The sequence below is a fragment of the Pristiophorus japonicus genome, chromosome 4 (assembly GCF_044704955.1).
Source record: "Pristiophorus japonicus isolate sPriJap1 chromosome 4, sPriJap1.hap1, whole genome shotgun sequence".
NCBI lineage: Eukaryota > Metazoa > Chordata > Chondrichthyes > Pristiophoridae > Pristiophorus > Pristiophorus japonicus.
Window position 1 is genome coordinate 7,146,667 of NC_091980.1, and position 24,301 is coordinate 7,170,967.

Sequence of the window (24,301 nt, forward strand, 5' to 3'; positions counted from 1 at the left end):
CATGGCTGATCCGATCATGGACTCAGGTCCACTTCCCTGCCCGCTATTCCCCGATCAGTTAAGAAGCTGTCTATCTCTGTCTTAAATACATTCAATATCCTTCTACCAATTACTTTAAATCTAAGCCCCCTGGTTGTTGACTCTACTGCTAAGGGAAACAGGTCCTTCCTATCGACTCTATCCAGGCCCCTCATCATTTTATACACCTCAATAAGGTCTCCCCTCAGCCTCCCGTGTTCCAAGGAAAACAACCCCAGCCTATCCAATCTTTCCTCATAGCTAAAATTCTCCAGTCCGGGCAACATCCTGGTAAATCTCCTCTGCACCTTCTCTCACGCAATCACACTAGAGAGGAGCGGGAGAGGGGGAAATCATTGAACAAAATACTTGAGAAAGAGAGCGATAACATTATGCGACTGATGCGTACCACTGGGTTTGGGTTTGATTTCGGGTTCGGGTTCAGGTTGGGGTGCGCTGGTTGTTGGAGTCTTCTTCTCCTCCGGCTTTACGAGTTCGAAGAGCAGCCAGTTTCGGAGCCAGGCTTCAAAGTTCTGTAGACAATACAGTGGAAGACAAAAATATTTTCACACGGTCAGTTAGTTAAACATTTGGAGAGGGCTGACTCCAACTGCAATGCGGGATTACTTTAAGCGAGAGAATAATATTTATTCTGCTTGTTAAGTATTGAGGCATCGCTCGTTATCAGTGTCAGTCGTGGCTCAGGGTGCAGCACTCTCTCGTCTCTGAGTCAGAGGTTGTGGGTTCAAGTCCCACTCCAGGAACTCGAACACATGAATTCAGGCTGACACTCCAGTGCAGTACTGAGGGAGTGCCGCACTGTCGGAGGGGCAGTGCTGAGGGACTGCCGCACTGTCGGAGGGGCAGTGCTGAGGGAGCGCCGCACTGTCGGAGGGACAGTACTGAGGGAGCGCTGTACTGTCAGAGGGGCAGTGCTGAGGGAGTGCCGCACTGTCGGAGGGGCAGTACTGAGGGAGTGCGGCACTGTCGGAGGGGCAGTACTGAGGGAGTGCTACACTGTCGGAGGGGCTGTCTTTCAAATGAGACGTTAAACCGAGGCCCTGTCTGCTCTCAGGTGGTCGTAAAAGATCCCATGGCTACTATTTTGTCGAAGAGCAGGGGAGTTCTCCCTGGGGCCGATATTTATCCCTCAATCAACAAAACAAAAACAGATGATCTGGGTCATTATCATATTGCTGTGTGTGGGAGCTTGCTGTGCGCAAATTGGCTGCTGCGTTCCGCACATTACGAAAGTGGCCACACTTCAAAAGTACTTCATTGGCTGTAAAGTCCTTTGAGACGTCCGGTGGTCGTGAAAGGCACTATATAAATGCAAGTCTTTCTTTCTTTATCAAGCTCAGACCACAGAGTTTCCTCAGTAATGGATCGGAATTTGCGGTCAGTGAGGAGAGCCATTGGTCCCCGGAGAAAGCTTCCCGCAAAGGTCTCGCAATCTCTGTGGCCAGAAGTTCGGCTTTTCCGACGTTGAGTTGGGATCAGCGCGAGTTAATGGGGAATCCCTGACGCGAGCTGCTGTGTCATCGACAAGCAGCCAATCACGATGCAGGATTCTCACGGACCGGGAACCAGGAAGTGAGTAAGCGCCTTTGATTCTAACTTTTTAATATCGAGAGCAAAACAAAAAGATTGGGTCTGCAAATAAAAATGAACAAAAAAATGTTTAATTTAATTTTAAAAATTGTAATTTTTTTATAATAGAGAAATTTGACACTCCACAAAATTAAAAATCAGTTTTTCGGTCACTAGACTGTTAAAACCCCCAGTTACACCGGATCCAACATGGCCCAACTTTCAATGGGGTATTTAACAGCGAAAAACTCAACAGTTTCACGGATTACAGGCCGTGTGTGTTGGGGGGGGTGGGGGGAGGGGATTGGTGGGGATGGGGGGGGGCAGAATAGATTTGAGGGGCTGAATGGCCCACTGCAGTTCCTATGCTGTGGGGGAATCAAAAGCTAGGGGTCATCAGTATCAAATAGACAACTAATAAATCCAATAGGAATTTACCCAGAGAGCGGTGAGAATGTGACACTCGCTCCCATGGGGAGCGGCTAAGGCGAGTAGCAGTGATGTGATGTGTGTGTGCGCACTAGGTCCGTGCAGCAGAGCTGGTCTCCAGTCAGTCTTGGTTAACCCTTGCCACTGGACCAAGACCCAGCTCTGTCAGGCCCGTGTGGTGGCTGGTGTGCAATGGCCACCACACGTTAAAATAATCCACCCACAGGCATCTTCCACCCTCGAGTTCGGGATCCGGAATATTAGGTCCTTCATTGAAACACCTGTGAACTCATCCCTTTTTTTGGTGGGAGCAAGTCATCCTCGCTTCGAGGCACGGCCTAAGAAGAAGAATTTAAGGGGAAGCTGGATAAACACTTGAGGGAGAAAGGAATCGAAGGATATGGTGATGGGGTGAGATGGAGATGGGTGGGAGGGGGCTGGTGTGGAGCATAAACACCGGCATAGATCAGACGGGCAAAATGGCACGTTTCTGTGCTGTAAAAAAAAAAATGTTTTTTTTTTGTTCCGGGATGTGGGCGTCGCTGGCAAGGCCGGAATTTATTGCCCATCCCTAGTTGGCCCTTGAGAAGGTGGTGGTGAGCCGCCTTCTTGAACCGCTGCAGTCCGTGTGGTGAAGGTGCTCCCACAGTGCTGTTAGGGAGGGACTTCCAGGATTGTGACCCAGCGACGATGAAGGAACGGCCGATATATTTCCAAGTCGGGATGGTGTGTGACTCGGAGGGGGGAATGTGGAGGTGGTGGTGTTCTGTAACAAAGCATCAAACGGTACGAACCTTCCAATCAGAATCATTCAGGCTCTCTTTCAGCAAGTTGACGTTGGTGGGGAAGCTGTTGTTGAATTCTGGCATCTCCTCGGTTGCGTTCTCTTTCTGCCAGTGAAAAGGAGAAGAAAATGTCATGGTCGGCCAACCATTCCTCCAGAGGTACAGTCACACCATGGCTCAATTATGTTAAACCTGCTGTTAAGGTAGAGTTGGTGCTACTTTCAGACTTCCTTTGAGTCCATCGAATGCTTTTTTTACCCACCTCATAGTTGAGAAAATTGGGCAAAGGGACAAAGCCTGCACTAGCTTGGGGCATTTTTCCACATTCAAGTCATGATATGAAAGCACGTTGTTGCTATAGAACCATTTGCTCCACCCTGCCTGCGTCCAACTAGTTCCGCACACCCTCCCCGCTCTTACCCCACAGCCCTGCAGATTTCCCCTTATTAAATCAAAGCTTTAAAATCACTGCTAAGGGCGCAGCTGGAGTATGGCGTCCAATTCTGAGCACCGCACTTTAGTAAGGATGTTAAGGCCTCAGAGTGGCCGGGGAGGAGATTTACGAGAATGGCTCCAGGGATGAGGAACTTCAGTTACATGGAGAGACTTAGAGCGGTGAAGGTTAAGGGAATAGAGATGTACATAATTATGAGGGGTTTTGATAGTTTCTCTTTATCTATTCTGTTTCCAGGGGCAGGAGGGTCAGTAACCAGAGGGACACAGATTTCAGGTAATTGGCAAAAGAACCCGAGGGGGAGATGAGGAGAATATTTTTACGCAGCGAGTTGTTGTGATCTGGAACGCGCTGCCTGAAAGGTCGGTGGGAGCAGAGCCAATAGCGACTTTCAAAAGGGGATTGGACAAATACTGGAAAAGGAAACGTTTGCAGGGCAGTGGGGAAAGAGCAGGGGGGAGTGGGACTGATGGGATCGCTCTCTCACAGAGTGGGCGCAGGCACGATGGGCCGAATGGCCTCCAACTGAGCTGTGACGTCCTACGATTCTGCATTCGAAAGATTACCTTCAGCAGTTCCCGCACTTGTTCCAGCAATGTCAGGGGTTTGGCGGGAGTTGGTTTCGGAGCCTGTGAGACAACAAGCAAAAAAATAACCCCAAATTATATTTCTTTACGGGTTACAGTAATAAAGTATTTTCAAATCAACATACATCGCACAATCTTGGCCAGGTCAGGTCCTGTCTGGAATATCGGCTTCAGATCTGGGCACCGTGCTTCAGGAGGGAAATATTGGGTCAGTGGGTACTGCTCGTGCCCGAGTCACAATAGTCCCACTCCAGTAAACCCAAATATAAAATCTAGGCTGACACTCCCAGTGCAGTGCTGTCAGAGTACCCGTACTGAGGGAGCGCCGCACCGTCGGAGGGGCAGTACTGAGGGAGTGCTGCACTGTCAGAGGGGCAGTACTGAGGGAGCGCCGCACTGTCGGAGGGGCAGTACTGAGGGAGCAGCGCACCGTCGGAGGGGCAGTACTGAGGGAGTGCTGCACTGTCAGAGGGGCAGTACTGAGGGAGCGCCGCACTGTCGGAGGGGCAGTACTGAGGGAGTGCTGCACTGTCGGAGGGGCAGTACTGAGGGAGTGCTGCACTGTCGGAGGGGCAGTACTGAGGGAGCGCCGCACTGTCGGAGGGGCAGTACTGAGGGAGCGCCGCATTGTCAGAGGGGCAGTACTGAGGAAGCGCCGCACTGTCGGAGGGGCAGTACTGAGGGAGCAGCGCACCGTCGGAGGGGCAGTACTGAGGGAGTGCTGCACTGTCAGAGGGGCAGTACTGAGGGAGCGCCGCACTGTCGGAGGGGCAGTACTGAGGGAGTGCTGCACTGTCGGAGGGGCAGTACTGAGGGAGTGCTGCACTGTCGGAGGGGCAGTACTGAGGGAGCGCCGCACTGTCGGAGGGGCAGTACTGAGGGAGCGCCGCATTGTCAGAGGGGCAGTACTGAGGAAGCGCCGCACTGTCGGAGGGGCAGTACTGAGGGAGCAGCGCACCGTCGGAGGGGTAGCACTGAGGGAGCACTGCACTGTCAGAGGGGCAGTGCTGAGGGAGTGCTGCACTGTCAGAGGGGCAGTACTGAGGGAGTGCTGCACTGTCAGAGGGGCAGTACTGAGGGAGCGCCGCACTGTCAGAGGGGCAGTACTGAGGGAGTGCCGCACTGTCGGAGGGACAGTACTGAGGGAGCGCCGCATTGTCGGAGGAGCAGTACTGAGGGAGCGCCGCACTGTCGGAGAGGCAGTACTGAGGGAGCGCCGCATTGTCGGAGGAGCAGTACTGAGGGAGCGCCGCACTGTCGGAGGGGCCGTCTTTCGAATGAGACGTTAAACTGAGGCCCTGTCTTCCCTCTCAGGTGGACGTAAAAGAGCCCATGGCCACTATTTCAAAGAAGAACAGGGAAGTTCTCCCCAGTGTCCTGGCACAATATTTATCCCTCAATCAACATAACAAGAACAGATTATCGGGTCATTATCACATTGCTGTTTGTGGGAGCTTACTGTGCGCAAATTGGCTGCCGCGTTTTGATGTGGTGACGGCCGATGTGTAAATGTAAGTTCTGTCTGTCTTTCCATCTACTGATGTCTTCTGCAGCTGGGCATGGTCTGAAATCCCCAGGACAGCCATCGCAAAGTACACGGGTGAACAAAATTAACCGAGAATGGGTGGGAAAGCCCCAAATTGGTGAAATTAGATGCTCTGACCTTAACCGAAAAACCACAGTCAGTTTGTTCCTCCCACTCCTCAATCAGTATTTCAACGGGGAGATTGTGTTGCAGATTAGATGCAGCAAAGTCAGGCGCTATTTGGAGAACTTTGTACAACAACAACAACAACGTTGTATTTATATAGCGCCTTTAACGTAGTGAAACGTCCCGAGGCGCTTCACAGGAGGTTTATATGCAATAAAAATTTGACACCGAGCCGTATAAGTAGAAATGAATGCAATAGAGGTAGGTTTTAAGGAGTGTCTTGAAGGAGGAAAGAGAGTTCGCAAGGCGGGGAGGTTTAGGGAGAGAATTCCAGAGCTTGGGGCCCAGGCAACAGAAGGCACGGCCACCGATGGTGGAGCGATTATAATCAGGGATGGTCAGGAGGGCAGAATTAGAGGAGCGCAGACATCTCGGGGTGTTGTGGGGCTAGAGTAGATTACAGAGATAGGGAGGGGGCGAGGGCCATGGAGGGATTTGTAAACAAGGATGAGAATTTTGAAATCGAGGCGTTGCTTAACCGGAAGCCAATGTAGATCAGCGAGTACAGGGGGTGATGGGTGAGCGGGACTCGGTGCGAGTTAGGACACAGGGCAGTGAGCACAGTGGGTGATGGGTGAGCGGGACTTGGTGCGAGTTAGGGCATGGGACAGTGAGCACAGGGGGTGATGGGTGAGCGGGACTTGGTGCGAGTTCGGACACAGGGCAGCCGAGTTTCGGATCACCTCCAGTTTACGTAGGGTAGAATGTGGGAGGCCAGCCAGGAGTGTGTTGGAATAGACAAGTCTAGAGGTAACAAAGGCATGGATGAGGGTTTCAGCAGCAGATGAGCTGAGGCAAGGACGGAGACGGGCGATGTTATGGAGGTGGAAATAGGCGGTCTTAGTTATGCTGCGGATATGTGGTCGGAAGCTCATTAAAGGGTCAAACGGTAAGAAAGACTGTTGCCTAGAAGATTTGTGGCAGTATGATCTGAGCAAGTAGCAGGGCCATAGCAAACACATTGTAAAGACCCACTCGCTCCCACCTCCCTCCGCCCCGATCAATGGGGTCTCGGTCCCACTCCCACCAGGATGCTGCATGCATGTCTGCTGTTACCAGGTGTGCCAACACCAATCGTGCAGAGTCCCAACTGAAGGCTGAGGAGTTAACCCTGACTGAGGATAGGGCCTCTTACCAGTGGCGAAGCCTAGCTTGGCCAAGTGTGGGGGAGGGATGGGGGTGGGGATCTGACTTGAGATTTTGCCCAGTTGGCATGGAGGGGGCTTCGATTTGGGAATTGCGGAGGTGGGGGTGGGAGGTGCGGCGGAGATCATCATTATAGGCAGTCCCTCGGAATCGAGGAAGACTTGCTTCCACTCTAAAAATGAGTCCTGAGGTGGCTGGGACAGTCCAATACGAGAACCAATAGTCCCTGTCACAGGTGAGGCAGATAGTCGTTGAAGGAAAGGGTGGGTGGGACAGGTTTGCCGCACGCTCCTTCCGCTGCCTGCGCTTGTTTTCTGCACGCTCTCGTTGCCGAGATTCGGCGGGGGAGGGGGGGGGGTGGAGAGAATGCCGACTGGCCCCAGTCCGCAAGCAGAACCGGGAAAGCACCCAGATCCGCAGAGCGAACCCAGAGCTCGAGGACGGAGAGGGGGGTAATGGAGGGGAATCCTCCAAAGCTGCGTTGACCGACCTCAAAGGTGAGGAGCTCTCCCTCCACTGGCTCTGCCACTGGGGCCCCCTAACCCCTGCTTGAGCTGGTGTTTCAGTTGCCTCGACTCCCACCAAGTTCCCACCAGGAGCTCGGGCAGGTTTGCGTCGGAACAGCAGCATAATTTTGGCACCCTTTGTATTTACCTGATGCTTTATCTCATCCTCAGGACATCTTCGTAGGCAATGAGTTACTTTTGAAGATCAGTCACTCTTGTTAAGTAGGCCGAACCCAACAGCCAATTTTGCGCACCACAAGATCCAGCAAATCAGTGAAGGAGATAACCAGCTACTTAAGAACATAAGAATTAGAAGCAGGAGTCGGCCATTCGGCCCCTCGAGCCTGCTCCGCCATTCAATCAGATCATGGACTCAGCTCCACTTCCCTCCCCGCTCCCCATAACCCTTCACTCCCTTATCGTTAAAATCTGACCATCTCCGCCTTAAATATATTCAATGACCCAGCCTCCACAGCTCCCTGGGGTAGAGAATTCTGAAGATTCGCGACCCTCTGAGTGAAGAAATTCCTCCTCATCTCTGTGTTAAATGGGCGACATCCCCACCTTCACCTGGGAGTCCCTGGCCCCATAAAACTACCGGATTTTCGTAAAAACCCATCTGGTTCACGAATGTCCTTTAGAGAAGGAAATCTGCCGTCCTTACCCGGTCTGGGCCAATGTTTGATTCCAGACCCACAGCAATGTGATTCACTCTTAACATAAGAACATAAAAAACATAAGAAATAGGAGCAGGAGTCCACCATTCGGCCCCTCGGCCTGCTCCGCCATTTAATAAGATCACGGCTGATCTTCGACCTCAACTCTATTTTCCTGCACTAACCCCATATCCCTTGATTCCCTTAATAGCCAAAAGTCTTGAATATACTCAATGATTGAGCCTCCACAGCCCTCTGGGGCAGAGAATTCCAAAGATTCACCACCCTCTGAGTGAAGAAATTCCTCCTCATCTCAGTCCTAAATGGCCGACCATTTTGGTGTTGGTTGGGTTTTTTTTTTAATTAATTCATTCATTTATACCAGTGCGACATTTTCCTTTCTTGACTTTCGCTGCTGAAGTTTACCTTTGGTTTGACACTCTTCGGGTCAATGTAAGCAATAGGCATGTCCATCATCATTGGTCTCAGACGCATCATAGGTTTAGGCCCTGAAGAAATAAAATGCAATGACATTTTTTTGAGTACATCTCATAGAATCACAGAACAGCACTGCACAGAAGGAGGCCATTCGGCCCATCGAGTCTGCGCCGGCTCTATTCGAAGAGCGATCCAGTCAGTTCCACTGCCCCCTGCTCTTTCCCCATATCCCTGCAATCTTTTCTCCTTCCAAGTCTTTATCCAACTCCCTTTTGAAGGCTACGATTAAATCTGTATCCATCGCCCTCTCAGGCCATGCGTTCCAGATCCTAACCACTCGCTGCGTAAAAAAGTTTTTCCTCATGTCGCCTTTGGTCCTTTTGCTAATCACCAATCTGTGCCCACTGGTTCTTGACCCTTCAGTATTATGAACACCTCGATTAAATCCGCCCTCCTTGACCTCCTCTGCTCCAAGTAAAATAATCCCAACTTTTGCAATCTCTCCACATCACGGTACGCACCATAAGGGAAGGATCACTCAGTTGATTCCAGAGACGAAGAGTTTGTCTTATGAAGAAAGGTTGAGCAGGTTGGGCCTATACTCATTGGAGTTTAGAAGAATGAGAGGTGATCTTATTGAAACGTATAAGATACTGAGGGGGCTTGACAAGGTAGATGCAGAGAGGATGTTTCCCCCCGTGGGGGAATCTAGAACTAGGGGGCATAGTTTCAGAATAAGGGGCCACCCAGTTAAAATGGAGATGAGGAGGAATTTCTTCTCTCAGAGGGTCGTGAATCTTTGGAATTCTCTGCCCCAGAGAGCTGTGGAGGCTGGGCCATTGAATATATTTAAGGTGGAAATAGATTTTTGAACGATAAGGGAGTCAAGGGTTATGGGGAGCGGGTGGGGAAGTGGAGTTGAGGCCAGGATCAGATCAGCCATGATCTTATTGAATGGCGGAGCAGGAGTAGGCCAATTGGCCTCTCGAGCCTGGAGCAAGAGTAGGCCATTTGGCCCCTCAAGCCTGGAGCAGGAGTAGGCCATTTGGCCCCTCGAGCCTGGAGCAGGAGTAGGCCATTTGGCCCCTTGAGCCTGGAGCAAGAGTAGGCCATTTGGCCCCTCGAGCCTGGAGCAGGAGTAGGCCATTTGGCCCCTCGAGCCTGGAGCATGAGTAGGCCATTTGGCCCCTCGAGCCTGGAGCTGGAGTAGGCCATTTGTCCCCTCGAGCCTGGAGCAAGAGTAGGCCATTTGGCCCCTCGAGCCTGGAGCAGGAGCAGGCCATTTGGCCCCTCGAGCCTGGAGCAGGAGCAGGCCATTTGGCCCCTCCTGCTCCAGGCTCGAGGGGCCAAATGGCCTACTCCTGCTCCTGCTCCTATTTCTTATGTTCTTATGATGGGTTATGGGAAACAGGCAGGGAAATGGAGTTGAGGCCAAGATCAGAACAGCCATGATCTTATTCAATGGTGGAGAAGACTCGAGTGGAATCACCTGGAGAGTTATTTTTTTTTAAAATCAGATTTTGAAACCTTTCTCCTTTCAATGGCGGGGCTGAGTTTGGCTTTCAGTCAGGTTGACGTCGCCAGTACTGTGCGCTCTGCAATCTATTTACTATCGCTCCGCATCAAGTGGCTGCAGATTTATTTGTGAGTTTACCAAAAATATGAACATGCGGACAATGACGGACAGGTAAAGACCATCTGGCCCATTGAGCCTAACCCACACAATTGCCATACCCCGTGTATCACAACATATACACTCCGCCCTGTAATGTCTGCAAGCTTGTCATGTTTGTAGCTCCACACTGTGGATGTGGACGTATTGTGCACTGCAACTACTGAGTTAATAATTAAACAGAGCCAGGCATGTTAAGGAGGCTTCCGAGAGAGCTGCCTGCCATGTTAGAAGCTGTGTGAATATATCACACGCCCCACCCGAAACCCTGTGATCTTCTGGGAGAGGCCAAAAAACAGATAAAAAACCCAAGCCAATTGGAGAAGAAAAATCTGGGCAATTCCTCTCCAACCCATCTTGGCGATCGACACTAGTCCAGGAGATCCCTCTGGCCATTGAATTCCCTGCAGTACCGACCTTCTGTAAGAGTTAATCTCCGCCGCAACAAGGAACAAATCCAACTCTCGCTCGAAGGACTTCAGTGAGTCTGTCTCCACCACATGAGACGGCAGCGTGTTTCAGGGGTCGACTACTCTCTGGGAAAAGAACCACCTCCTGACATCTAACCTAGATCTAGCCCCATACAACTTAAATTTGTGCCCGTCCTGCCTAAACTATTTAATTTAAATAAACTCTCAGCTGGAACACCGTTTATTCCCTTCATTATCTTATAAACCTCAATCAGCTCCAAGCTAAGTTTACGCTAATGGTTGAGTTGAAAGAAAAAGAGAGAGTGGAGGGGAGGTACGTACTGGCTGGGCTCCGATACTTGTCCTCGATCCTATGTGTGGTCTTCTGCAGCTCGGTTATCTTGTCCTGTTGCTTCAGCAAGAACATGACGCTGGCAATTTGTCCTGCGATCAATACGGCGGCCAGCACCGACACGCCCGTCCAAAGCAGGGTCCGAGACCACCTGCTGCTGCTGGAATAGAGAGCAGACACATGAGTCGGAGGAACACAGTACCGCACCGTCACAGATACAATCAGAGATACTTACAGAAGGAGGCTATTCGGCCCCTCGTGCCTGTGCCGGCTTCTTGTGTCAGCTGTGGCTCAGTGGGTAGCTCACTCATCCAAATCTATCCACATACACCAGCAGGTTGTGGGTTCAAGTCCCGCTCCAGGGACTTGAGCACAAAATTCTAGGCTGACACTCCAGTACAGTGCTGAGGGAGCGCTGCACTGTCGGAGGGTCAGCGCTGAGGGATCGCCGCACTGTCGGAGGGTCAGTACTGAGGGAGCGCCGCACTGTCGGAGGGGCACTGCTGAGGGAGCGCCGCACTGTCGGAGGGGCAGTACTGCGGGAGCGCCGCACTGTCGGAGGGGCAGCGCTGAGGGATCGCCGCACTGTCGGAGGGTCAGTACTGAGGGAGCGCCGCACTGTCGGAGGGGCAGTGCTGAGGGAGCGCCGCACTGTCGGAGGGGCAGTGCTGAGGGATCGCCGCACTGTCGGAGGGGCAGTGCTGAGGGAGCGCCGCACTGTCGGAGGGGCAGTGCTGAGGGATCGCCGCACTGTCGGAGGGGCAGTGCTGAGGGAGCGCTGCACTGTTGGAGGGGCAGTGCTGAGGGAGCGCTGCACTGTCGGAGGGGCAGTGCTGAGGGAGCGCTGCACTGTTGAAAGTGCCATCTTTCGGATGAAACGTTAAACCAAGGCCCCGCCTGCTCTCTCAGGTGGATGTAAAAGATCCCATCGCACTATTTCGAAGAGGAGCAGGGGAGTTCTCCCCGGTGTCCTGGGGCCAATATTTATCCCTCAATCAACATAACAAAAAAAAACAGATTATCTGAGTCATCATCACATTGCTGTGTGTGGGAGCTTGCTGTGCACGAATTGGCTGCCGCGTTTCCCACATTACACTACACTCCAAAATATTATTGGCTGTAAAGCGCTTTGAGACGTCTGGTGGTCATGAAAGGCGCTATATAAATGAAAGTCTTTCTTTTGGAAGAGCAGTCGTGGATTTTATCCAGAACCCTGTAAGTTCCTCATTCTCCAGTATCTGTCCAACTTATAGGATTACATCGGGATATACAGCATAGAAACAGGCCATTCGGCCCAACCAGTCCATGCCGGCGTTTATGCTCCACTCGAGCCTCCTCCCGTCTTTCCTCATGTAACTATCAGCGTAACCCTCTATTTCCTTCTCCCTCATATGTTTATCCAGCCTCCCCTTAAATGCATCGATACTATTCGCCTCAACCACTCCCTGTGGCAGCGAGTTCCACATTCTCACCCCTCTCTGGGTAAAGAAGTTTCTCCTGAATTCCCGGTTGGATTTCTTGGTGACTATCTTATATTGATGGGATGAATATTGCCCAGGGACCGGGGATAACTCCCCTGTTCTTCCTCGAAATAGTGCCACCTGACAGAGCAGACGGGGCCTTGGTTTAATGTCTCACCCGAAAGACAACACCTCCGACAGTGCAGCACTCCCTCAGTACTGCCCCTCCGACAGTGCAGCACTCCCTCAGTACTGCCCCTCCGACAGTGCAGCACTCCCTCAGTACTGCCCCTCCGACTGTGCAGCACTCCCTCAGTACTGCCCCTCCGACAGTGCAGCACTCCCTCAGTACTGCCCCTCCGACAGTGCAGCACTCCCTCAGTACTGCTCCTCCGACAGTGCAGCACTCCCTCAGTACTGCCCCTCCGACAGTGCAGCGCTCCCTCAGTACTGCCCCTCCGACAGTGCAGCGGAGTCCCTCAGTACTGCCCCTCCGACAGTGCAGCACTCCCTCAGTACTGCCCCTCCGACAGTGCAGCGGAGTCCCTCAGTACTGCCCCTCCGACAGTGCAGCGCTCCCTCAGTACTGCTCCTCCGACAGTGCAGCACTCCCTAACTACTGTACTGGAGTGTCAGCCAGGATTTTTGTGCTCGAGTCTCTGGAGTGGGACTTGAACCTACAACCGTACGACTCAAGAGTTGAGGATGTTGCCCACTGAGTCACAGCTGAAGATTCGTCCTCAATCCCGGGAGCTTTGGCAACCTTACTAAGGGCTTCTCTTGTTTTCCCTCGACTGTAGCCTTTCTTGATAACTCAAATCATCTGACCCGAGGGATCAGTGCCTTGGTCATTCTCCGCAGTACTTCCAGACATATTTGTCCTTGTGCCCAAAACTCTTTCAGCGTGACAGACTCAGATTCAGGCTGTACTGATCCTGGTGAATGCTGGTCCACTTGCAACGCCAGCCTCTCCCCTAGTCCGTCGGTCACCAGTCAATGGGGCCGAAATTCAGCTCCCGAGCGAGGCCCGTTAATGGCGGAGCCGAGCGGCCGCCGATTTCTGGTCGGATGGGCGCCGCGAGCTAAATTCAGCTCGGGGGAGGGGGTGGGGGGTTTTCTGGCGTTCCCACTTCCGTCCCGCCACTGCCCAGCGGCTATGAGTGTGTCATCGGTGCGCGCACGGCCGGGAACCCCCACCTCCCATGGAATTCAGCCCGTAAAATGTTCCTCTGTCGGCGAACCTTTGATTGCCTCCGTAATCCCTGGCGCCGCGGCGGCCATTAAAGGCGAGGGCCCAATGCCATGGCCGCCATTTTATTTATTTTTTTTGCCGGCCGACTTTGATGTCTGCCGGACAATTGTCCACCCCCTGCCTGGTACACACACACACACACACACACACACACACACTCTTGGGTGCCAGGCCGCTGGCCCGGCTGAAACCCTCCCTGGTGGCCCAGTGTCCGATCGCGACTGATGGCCGATTCTCTCCCCTTTAACGGAGGCGAGAGACGCGGTGACACCACGTATATCGGTCAATTTCATGGACGATTGTCACCACCGCTGAGTGACAGCGACAGAGAATCCGTCCCTCACCCCACTTCCGCCCCTCACCAACACTTACCGCTGTACTTCCGCGCCCGTTATGACCGACTTCCTGGCCGATTTATCAAAAAAAAGACAAAGAACTGAATTTCGGACCTCATCCAAAATGGCGGTAAAAACACAACACTTTGAGAAAGGTAGGGGGCGCTAGGTTTCCGGCGGGGCAGAATTTTGGCCCCAATGAGTGACTATAGCTCCCCTTTCTACCTCCCCATGTGTAAGGCCCTGCACCTTTATTGACTTCATTCTCTCAAATAATTACCGATGCAGTATAATGTGGATAAATGTGAGGTTATCCACTTTGGTGGCAAAAAAACATGAAGGCAGAATATTATCTGAATGGCGGCAGATTAGGAAAAGGGGAGATGCAACGAGACCTGGGTGTCATGGTACATCAGTTATTGAAAGTTGGCATGCAGGTACAGCAGGCGGTGAAGAAGGCAAATGGAATGTTGGCCTTCATAGTTAGGGGATTTGAGTATAGGAGTAGGGAGGTCTTACTGCAGATGTACAGGGCCTTGGTGAGCCATGACCTGGAATATTGTGTTCAGTTTTGGTCTCCTAATCTGAGGAAAGACATTCTTGCTATTGAGGGAGTGCAGCGAAGGTTCACCAGACTGATTCCCGGGATGGCAGGACTGACATATGAGGAGAGACTGAATCGACTGGGCCTGTATTCACTGGAGTTTAGAAGGATGAGAGGAGATCTCATAGAAACATAAAATTCTGATGGGACTGGACAGGTTAGATGCAGGAAGAATGTTGGGGAAGTCCAGAACCAGGGGTCACAGCCTAAGGATAAGGGGTAAGCCATTTAGGACCGAGAGGATGAGAAACTTCTTCACTCAAGAGTTGTGAACCTGTGGAATTCTCTACCACAGAGAGTTGTTGATGCCAGTTCGTTAGATATATTCAAGAGGGAGTTAGATATGGCCCTTACGGCTAAAGGGATCAAGGGGTATGGAGAGAAAGCAGGAAAGGTGTATTGAGGTGAATGATCAGCCATGATCTTATTGAATGGTGGTGCAGGCTCGAAGGGCCGAATGGCCTACACCTGCACCTATTTTCTATGTTTCTATGTTACCGATGCTGTCCAGTTCGATAAATCCGCGCCCGTTTCACCAGACTGCAACAGACCCCACCCCATTTATGCCAATCATCCATGAAATTGACCGATATACGTCGTGTTTCCAGAATTTTGTAGATTAATGATCACACTTAAGTGATTTATTATATGAGATAAAAATCAATCTCAATGGCCAATTATGGAACGGAGTCTGACCAGGAATGTCCCAGGGGTTTCCCCACTCAGCTCGTGCTATCAGGGGCCAAGGGTCAATCGTCAATCTGCCAACAAAGGGCTGATGATACAAGGCCACACCCGGAGTACTGTGTACAATTTTGGCCTCCGTATTTAAGGAGGGATATACTTGCATTGGAGGCAGTTCAGAGAAGGTTCACTCGGTTGATTCCCGAGATGAGGGGGTTATCATATGAAGAAAGGTTGAGCAGGTTGGGCCTGTACTCATTGGAGTTTAGAACAATGAGAGGTGATCTTATTGAAATGTATAAGGTTCTGAGGGGGCTTGACAGGGTAGATGCAGAGAGGATGTTTCCCCTCATGGGGGAATCTAGAACTAGGGGGCATAGTTTCAGAATAAGGGGTCGCCCATTTAAAATGGAAATGAGGAGGAATTTCTTCTCTCAGAGGGTTGTAAATCTGTGGAATTCTCTGCCCCAGAGAGCTGTGGGGGCTGGGTCATTGAATATATTTAAGGCGGAGATAGACAGATTTTTGAACGATAAGGGAGTGAAGGGTTATGGGGAGCGGGCAGGGAAGTGGAGCTGAGTCCATGATCGGATCAGCCATGATCGTATTAAATGGCGGAGCAGGCTCGAGGGGCCAAATGGCCGACTCCTGCTCCTATTTCTTATGTTCTTATGGTCAATCTGCCAACAAAGGGGGCAATGGTCAATGTGTAATATGGTCAAAGAGGGGAGGCAGAGAGGTTTAGGGAGGGAATCCTAGAGGTTGGGGCCCAGGCAGCTGAAGGCACGGCCACCGACGGTGAAGGGATGGAAATCGGGGAATGCTCAAGGGGCCGGAATTGGAGGAGTGCAGCGATCTCGGGGGGGGGGGGGGGGCGGTTGTGGGGCTGGAGGAGGTTACAGAGTAGGAAGGGGGCGAGGCCATGGAGGGAGTTGAACAGGAGGATGAGAATGTTTAATTTGAGGTGTAACTGGACTGGGATGTTTCGGGAGCTGCCTTGATTTGCAGGAGGGAGTTTCAGCAAAAAGGATTGTGCTCGTGACTCATTTTTATTTAACGAAGGATGGTATTAAAAATTGGACAATAAATGGAAATTCCCTCCTTTCTGAAAATGAAACTTTCACAACCGGCAGTCAGGACTTCTGGAAGCTTCCACTGGTCTTGTATACCAAATATTAACTAAAGTAATTCAAGGGACACCTCGTCCTTGTAAGTAACCATTTCTCCTTTCTTTCACTCAGTGGGCAGCACCCTCGCTTCTGAGTCAGAAGGTTGTGGGTTCAAGTCCCACTCCCAGGACATGAGCACATAATCCAGTCTGACACTCCCAGTGCAGTACTGAGGGAGCGTCGCACTGTCGGAGGGGCAGTGCTGAGGGAGCGCTGCACTGTCGGAGGGACAGTGCTGAGGGAGCGCCGCACTGTCGGAGGGGCAGTGCTGAGGGAGCGCTGCACTGTCGGAGGGGCAGTGCTGAGGGAGCGCCGCACTGTCGGAGGGGCAGTGCTGAGGGAGCGCCGCACTGTCGGAGGGGCAGTGCTGAGGGAGCGCTGCACTGTCGGAGGGACATAGAAACATAGAATATAGGTGCAGGAGTAGGCCATTCGGCCCTTCGAGCCTGCATCGCCATTCAATAATCTGCCATGCATTTGCCCACTCACCTAACCTGTCCAAGTCACCCTGCAGCCTCTTAGCGTCCTCCTCACAGCTCACACCGCCACCCAGTTTAATGTCATCTGCAAACTTGGAGATATTACACTCAATTCCTTCATCTAAATCATTAATGTATATTGTAAAGAGCCGGGGTCCCAGCACTGAGCCCTGCGGCACACCACTAGTCACTGCCTGCCATTCTGAAAAGGACGCGTTTATCCCGACTCTGCTTCCTGTCTGCCAACCAGTTCTCTATCCACGTCAGTACATTACACCCAATACCATGCGCTTTGATTTTGCACACCAATCTCTTGTGCGGGACTTTGTCAAAAGCCTTTTGAAAGTCCAAATACACCACATCCACTGGTTCTCCCTTGTCCATTCTGCTAGTTACATCCTCAAAAAATTCCAGAAGATTCGTCAAGCGTGATTTCCCTTTCATAAATCCATGCTGACTTGAACCGATCCTGTCACTGCTTTCCAAATGCGCTATTTCATCTTGAATAATTGATTCTAACATTTTCCCCACTACTGATGTCAGGCGAACCGATGTATAATTACCCGTTTTCTCTCTCCCTCCTTTTTTAAAAAGTGGTGTCACATTAGCTACCCTCCAGTCCATAGGAACTGATCCAGAGTCGATAGACTGTTGGAAAATGATCACAAATGCATCCACTATTTCTAGAGCGTCTTTATTGAGTATCTGGGATGCAGACTATCAGACCCCGGGGATTTTTCGGCCTTCAATCCCTAACACAATTTCCCACCTAATAAGGATATCCTTCAGTTCCTCCTTCTCACTCAACCCACTGTCCCCTAATATCTTCGGAAGGTTATTTGTGTCTTCCTTCGTGAAGACAGAACCGAAGTATTTGTTCAATTAGTCTGCCATTTCTTTGTTCCCCATTACAAATTCACCTGAATCCGACTGCAAGGGACCTACGTTTGTCTTCACTAATCTTTTTATCTTCACATATTTATGTGAAGTATTGAGGTAGCGCTCCACTGTCGGAGGGGCAGTACTGAGGGAGCGCCGCACTGTCGGAGGGGCAGTACTGAGGGAGCACCGCACTGTCGGAGGGGCAGTACTGAGGGAGCGCCGCACTGTCGGAGGGGCAGTACTGAGGGAGCACCGCACTGTCAGAGGGTCAGTACTGAGGGAGCGCCGCACTGTCAGAGGGTCAGTACTGAGGGAGCGCCGCACTGTCGGAGGGGCAGTACTGAGGGAGCGCCGCACTGTCGGAGGGGCCGCCTTTCGATTGAGACGTTTAACTGAGGCCCCGTCTGCTCTCTCAGGTGGATGTAAAAGATCCCACGGGCGCTATTTCGAAGAAGAGCAGGGGAATTATCCCTGGTGTCCCGAGCCCAATATTTATTCCTCAAACAACATAACAAAAAAACAAATTATTTGGTCATTATCTCATTGCTGTTTGTGGGAGCTTGCTGTGCTCAACTTGGCTGTCGCGTTTCCTACATTACAACAGGGACTACATGCCAAAAAAATTTTCATTGGCTGTAAAGTGCTTTGGAAATTGTGAAAGGCGCTATATAAATGCAAGTCCGTTTTTTCTTTCTTCAGTAATGCTAGTGTTGCTGGCTTTACTCATGTCCCAGGAATAACTTTTAAAAATTGCCCTTATAAAGTGTTCTATCAGGCCAAAGTATATCAGCAGTGTTTCTCAGGCACAATTGTGGAGTGCAGTGACTGTGATTCTGTCGGCAGCAGACGTGTTGTGCCAGTAATATTCAAAGACCAACGACCCATTAATTTGCGTGTTTATTCCTCTGTATTTCGGAGAGACAGACCATCAGGAGCAGAGCCCGGGAAATGAAGGATAAGAAGTTTACTTTCAAAGATGATGAAACGTCCTGGGTAACAGATCAGTCAGGGTGGGCCTGGTGATTAAATGGGTTAGAATTTGGATTTATCCCGCAATCCGCAAAGTGGATCGCTCACGCATTGTCGAACCCGCCCAAGATCATTCCATTAAAAATCGGGCGGGTTGTATAACGGGGGCGAGGGAAAGAGGTCGATTGTTTGTTCCCGATTACCACCCATTGGGGGAGGGAATCGGAAATTTACCCTGCCGTGAGTTTATAAGCAAAGATTGGCTTAAATACTCAAAACTGGTTGTAGAATCATCATCGAATCCCCGAATCTCTCAGCACAGGGGGAGGCCATTCGGCCCATCGTGCCTGTGGTGGCTCTTTGAGAGAGCGATCCAATCAGTCCCACTCCCAACACCATCCCCCCACCCCCCTTCCCCACAGTTGGTGCTCTTTCTGCTTGTTCTGGCTGCTGTGCACTTGCAAGGGAAGGCACGAAAGGGGATAACACAGTCATTAAAATCTGAGAAAATAACCATCTCCTCTACTTATTGAGCAGCGAAAGGTGAAAGGGCGTAAGGCTAAATTCAAGATACGGAAAACCCCTAAAAGGCAGGGGCAGGGGAGGGGAGGAACAAGACTGTGCAGTGATTTTCACAAGCTGAATTCGCCCTTTTTAAAATCTAATTCGTCTTTTGGATGAATCTTGTTGATTTACCAAGATTTATTTCACGGCCTAGTTCTTCACCGTTTCTGTGTCGCACCTGCTGACGGAGTTACAGCCATTTGAGAGTCGTGGAAACAACTACTGATTGACAACCAGCTGTCTCGAAGGCCGCTCATTGATTACCCGCTCGAAACATAACCTTGGGCCTAATGGATTATACACCACTGCTCTACATGTTGTGGGGTCAAACTTCATGGAGATTTCCTCCTAGGCCCGATTAAAATAAGATACCTTGAAGAACCTTGGGCCAATAGAAGGGCGGCCATTTTGTTTGGGCGCAATCTCAATGCAGGTCAACAAGACGGTGCTCACTTCAGCTCTTTCCAGTTTTGGTGGCTTCAGCCCAGTTAATAGCCGAGCCCCTGATTTTATTTTAACCTGGTATTAACCCGAGTCCGAGGGAGAAGAAAGGAATTTCTAAGAGCACAAGAATTAGGAGCTGGAGTCGGCCATTCGGCCCTTCGTGCCTGCTCCACCATTCAATGAAATCATGGCTGACCTTCTACCTCACCTCCACCTTTCCGACCGATCCCCATATCCCATTGGTGTCCAAAGATCTATCGATCTCAGCCTTGAATCTACTCAACGACTGAGCCTCCACAGTTCTCTGGGGCAGAGAATTCCAAAGATTCACCGCCCTCTGAGTGAAGAAATTCCTCCTCATCTCAGTCCTAAATGGCCGACCCCTTATCCTGAGACTGTGACCCCTGGTTCTAGACTCCCCAGCCCGGGGGAAACATCCTCCCTGCAGCTACCCAGTCAAGCCCTGTAAGAATTTTCCATGAGATCACCTTCTGGGAAGTGGTGAGGTGACAGTCTTACCCCACTCCATGTTCAGTATCACCCAACGCCGATATACGGTAGACCCAAGGCACTCATGCCCACAGATTAATCTAACACCCTCCAAACATGGTCCTGAGGGGAGGGTGATCAGCCTTGAACCCCCCCACCCAATATACAAGACAGTCCAACCAAACCCTAGTACCTCACTGATATTATACTTCAATGTAAATCGGCTCGAGGACACTGGCGACTCAATGTACCGAGATTCAACCAGACAGTTACATGTTTGTAAGTCCTTCCAAAAAAAAATCACATTTGTTAGAATCTGCACTCGTCCAAACCGGTGAATGCAGAACAGCACGGTTCGTGCCTGGATTCTGATTCAAAATCTGTGCCAGCTTTTTCCCGGGCTCGACCGAAAGCTTCTGAGACCCGAAGGACACAAAGAAAGCCCAACAAGTCCCTGGGGTCCGGAGGTGGAATCAAATTCAGCTCCTGCTCCTGGCCATTGGCCAGTGAACACCCGGGCTGCACAGTCCATGTGTTTTGTGTCTGTGCACACGTGTGTGTGAGTGTGTGCTTTGTGCGTATGTGTTTGTGCACTTATGTGTGTGTGTGCTTTGTGTCTGTGTCTGTGTGTGTGCACGTGTGTGTTTTGTGTCTGTGTGTGTGTGTATGTGTGCATTTGTGTGTGTGCTTTGTATCTGTGTGTGTGTGCATTTAAGTGTGTGTGTGTACGTGTGTGTGTGCATTTAAGTGTGTGTGCCTGTCTGTACGTGTGTGTGTGCATTTAAGTGTGTGTGCCTGTCTGTACGTGTGTGTGTGCATTTAAGTGTGTGTGCCTGTCTGTACGTGTGTGTGTGCATTTAAGTGTGTGTGCCTGTCTGTACGTGTGTGTGTGCGCATTTAAGTGTGTGTGTGTGTGTGCATTTAAGTGTGTGTGTGTGTGCATTTAAGTGCATGTGCCTGTGTGTACGAGTGTGTGCCTGTGTCTGCGTGTGGGGGTTTCTGTGTATGTATGTGTGTATGTGTGTATGCGCGCACGAGTCTGTATGTGTGTGTGTGTATACATGTGCGGGAGCTGATCGCAGCGCTGCATTCACTGGCGATGCCCCTGCCCGCCGACACCCCCTGTCCGAGGTCCCACATGAAAGATGCCCACCTGGGAGTCAAGAGGAAAAGAGAGAATGAAGATCTGCCTCAGTTCCCCGAGACCATTTGTCCTTAGCAACATTACAAGTTCTCACATACAAACGAGCTCCCCCAGCCTGGCGAAACCGGTCAGAACAGAATTAGATTCGACAGAAGAGAATATAAATCAGCAGCTCGCCGGTGACCTCTGGTGGAGGGAGAATGTGTGTGAGTCTGTGTGTGTGTCCGTGTGTGAGAGTGTGTTTGTGTGTGTCAGAGTCTGTGCGTATCGGTGTTTGAGTGTCTGCGCGTGTGTGTGAGAATCTGTGTGAGTGTATGGGTGTATCAGTGTGTGAGTGTGAGAGTCTGTGTGCATCAGTGTTTCTGTGTGTGTCAGTGTTTGAGTGTGTGTGTGAGTGTGAGAGTCTGTGTGCATCAGTGTTTCTGTGTGTATCAGTGTTTGAGTGTGTGTGTGAGTATCAGTGTGTGTGTGAGTCTGTGTGCATCAGTGTTTCTGTGTGCATCAGTGTTTGAGTCTGTGTGTGTGTGAGTATCAGTGTGTGAGTGTGAGAGTCTGTGTGTATCAGTGTTTCTGTGTGCATCAGTGTTTGAGTGTGTGTGAGTATCAGTGTGTGTGTGAGAGAGTCTGTGTGCATCAGTGTTTCTGTGTGCATCAGTGTTTGAGTGTGTGTGTGAGTATCAGTGTGTGGGTGTGAGAGTCTGTGTGCATCAGTGTTTCTGTGTGTATCAGTGTTTGAGTGTGTGTGTATCAGTGTGTGTGTGTGAGAGTCTGTGTGCATCAGTGTTTCTGTGTGCATCAGTGTTTGAGTGTGTGTGTGTGTGAGTATCAGTGTGTGGGTGTGAGAGTCTGTGTGTATTGGTGTATCGGTGTGTAAAGGTGTGAGTGTCTGTGCGTGTGTGTGAGAGTGTGAGTGTATCAGTGTGTGAAGCTGAACTCACACACAGACTCACACACTCGCGGATGAATAGGTTGGGTCGGGGGCTTGGGGGGAATTGGCTGATATTGGTGGGCAGAGCAGCAGCAGAATTATGCTCTTTATTTTCTCAGCCCCCGTTTGATGTAGGACAAAGGGCAAGGGTTGAGCTGCAGCTTCAGGGAGCAGACAAAGGTCTGAAGGTGGAGACAGAGTCTGAGAGAACTTCAACACTTCAAACAAAAAAAAATTGCACAGCGACTGACTCAGTTTAAAAACACGAGCACAAATCTGAGCTCCGATCCCGCCCCAAACTTCAGTCTCTCTCTTTGAACATCGAACGGATTGTGTGAGAGAAAAACTCTCGGTTGCCACTGCGGGGAGCACTGAACCAGCGCTGGAAAGTTAGCAAATTACCTTTTGTTCCCTGAACCCGGCGCAACGTGATAACTTTGATGATTCCTGATACCCCTCGATGCGAAGAGCCAAGAATTAAAGGTGACAGAGAAAAGAAAGGTCTTGCATTTCAATAGCACCTTTTGCGACCTCAAGATGTCCCAAAGCGCTTCACTTTTTAAAATATACTTTATTCATATATAAAAATTTGCACAATACATTGGAAAGCAGTTCAGTACATTTGGATGCAGTCAGCAATACAACCAAAGCACCTTTGAAGTGTCGTCACTGTTGTAATGTGGGAAACGCAGCAGCCAATTTGTGCACAGCAAGCTCCCACACACAGCGATGTGATAATGACCCAGATCAACTTGGCTTTTCGTGATGTTGATTGAGGGATAAATATTGACCTGGACAGCTGGGGGAGGGGCGGTGAATTCCCCCCTGCTCTTCTTCGAAATAGGGCCCTTGGGATCTTTTCCGTCCACGCTTTTAATGCATTAACCCTCCAAGTCAAACGCACCATCCCGGCGTGAGACATATAACTAGCCCTTCCTTTATTGTCGCCAGGTCACAATCCCTGGAACTCCCTCCCTAACGGCACTGTGGGAGCACCTTCACCACACGGACTGCAGCGGTTCAAGAAGGCGGCTCACCACCACCTTCTCAAGGGGCAATTAGGGATGGGCAATAAATGCCGGCCTTGCTAGCGATACCCACAGCCTCAGAATAAGTATTTTAAAAAAGATGATAATTCGTGGCAAGATGCAGCAGGTAAGAAGTTACCCTTCGAAGGGTCATCGACCAGAACCGATAACTCACAAGAACACACGGGAAATAGGAGCAGGAGTCGGCCATTTGGCCCCTCGAGCCTGCTCCGCCATTCAATACGATCATGGCTGATCTGATCATGGACTCAGTTCCACTTCCCCGCCCGCTCCCCATAACCTCTTATCGCTCAAAAATCTGTCTATCACCACATCAAATATATTCTGTTATATAATTTGTTTCACTCTCTCCTTAGATGCTGCCTCACCCACTGAGATTTCCAGCATTTTATAATTTTATTAAGTTACTTGAGGTCTTCAGGTGGTCCGGCAGATTCTAATCACCAACCAGACCAGCCAAAATTTGATTATTGTAATGTCAGGCTGGGAAGAGATGTCGCCAATCCAGCTCCAGAATTTTACCAATTGCCCCCACACTAATTAAAAAATACACCTTTACCTCTGCGCTGGGGGCATGCTCCTGGCTTCCACGTTGGGACTGCTGGCAATATCTTGTTGTGAATTGTTCAGCAAGGCACTCTGCTGCTCATCGGCTGACATTCTGTCTCCTCGCCAACACAAACTCCGCTAAGCTGCTTTTACTGAGCTGTCTGTTCCAGTGCTCCGCTCCAGACTGAAGACTTCGCTCTTGTACTGAGGCGTAATAAAGGCTTTTTTTTTTAATCGCCTCCCAACCAGACTCGAGGAGGAAGTTGGCACTGAGTGGCTTGGAAAGTCCCTATCGTACTTAGCCGAACATGAGCCGATCTCAAATATAAGCAGCCAGAGTCATCTGTCAGCCCTGGCTCATTGTGTGGCGCTCTCTCTCTCGCCTCCCAATCAGAAGGTCATGTGTTCACAGTCCCACTCCAGAGACATAATCCAGACTGACACTTCCCAGTGGCAGTACTGAGGGAGCGCCGCACTGTCGGAGGGGCAGTGCTGAGGGAGAGCCGCACTGTCGGAGGGGCAGTACTGAGGGAGCGCCGCACTGTC

The 24,301-nt window shown here is 50.8% G+C and overlaps 1 protein-coding gene across 2 annotated transcripts in view; it reads right to left on the reverse strand.

The window, feature by feature from the left end:
* The window catches only part of cd74b (CD74 molecule, major histocompatibility complex, class II invariant chain b), a 49,900-nt gene extending 25,960 nt beyond the window's left edge, over positions 1 to 23,940 (reverse strand). For both annotated transcript variants that reach the window (XM_070877989.1, XM_070877988.1), the window contains exons 1-6: positions 23,766 to 23,940; positions 10,745 to 10,914; positions 8,309 to 8,391; positions 3,843 to 3,905; positions 2,832 to 2,927; positions 428 to 551 (exon numbers count right to left, since the gene is read on the reverse strand). In XM_070877989.1, the coding sequence (XP_070734090.1) occupies positions 428 to 551; positions 2,832 to 2,927; positions 3,843 to 3,905; positions 8,309 to 8,391; positions 10,745 to 10,914; positions 23,766 to 23,866 (637 nt within the window). In that variant the 5' untranslated portion in view covers positions 23,867 to 23,940. The remainder of the gene's footprint in view (positions 1 to 427; positions 552 to 2,831; positions 2,928 to 3,842; positions 3,906 to 8,308; positions 8,392 to 10,744; positions 10,915 to 23,765) is intronic.
* Positions 23,941 to 24,301: the final 361 nt, after the last annotated feature.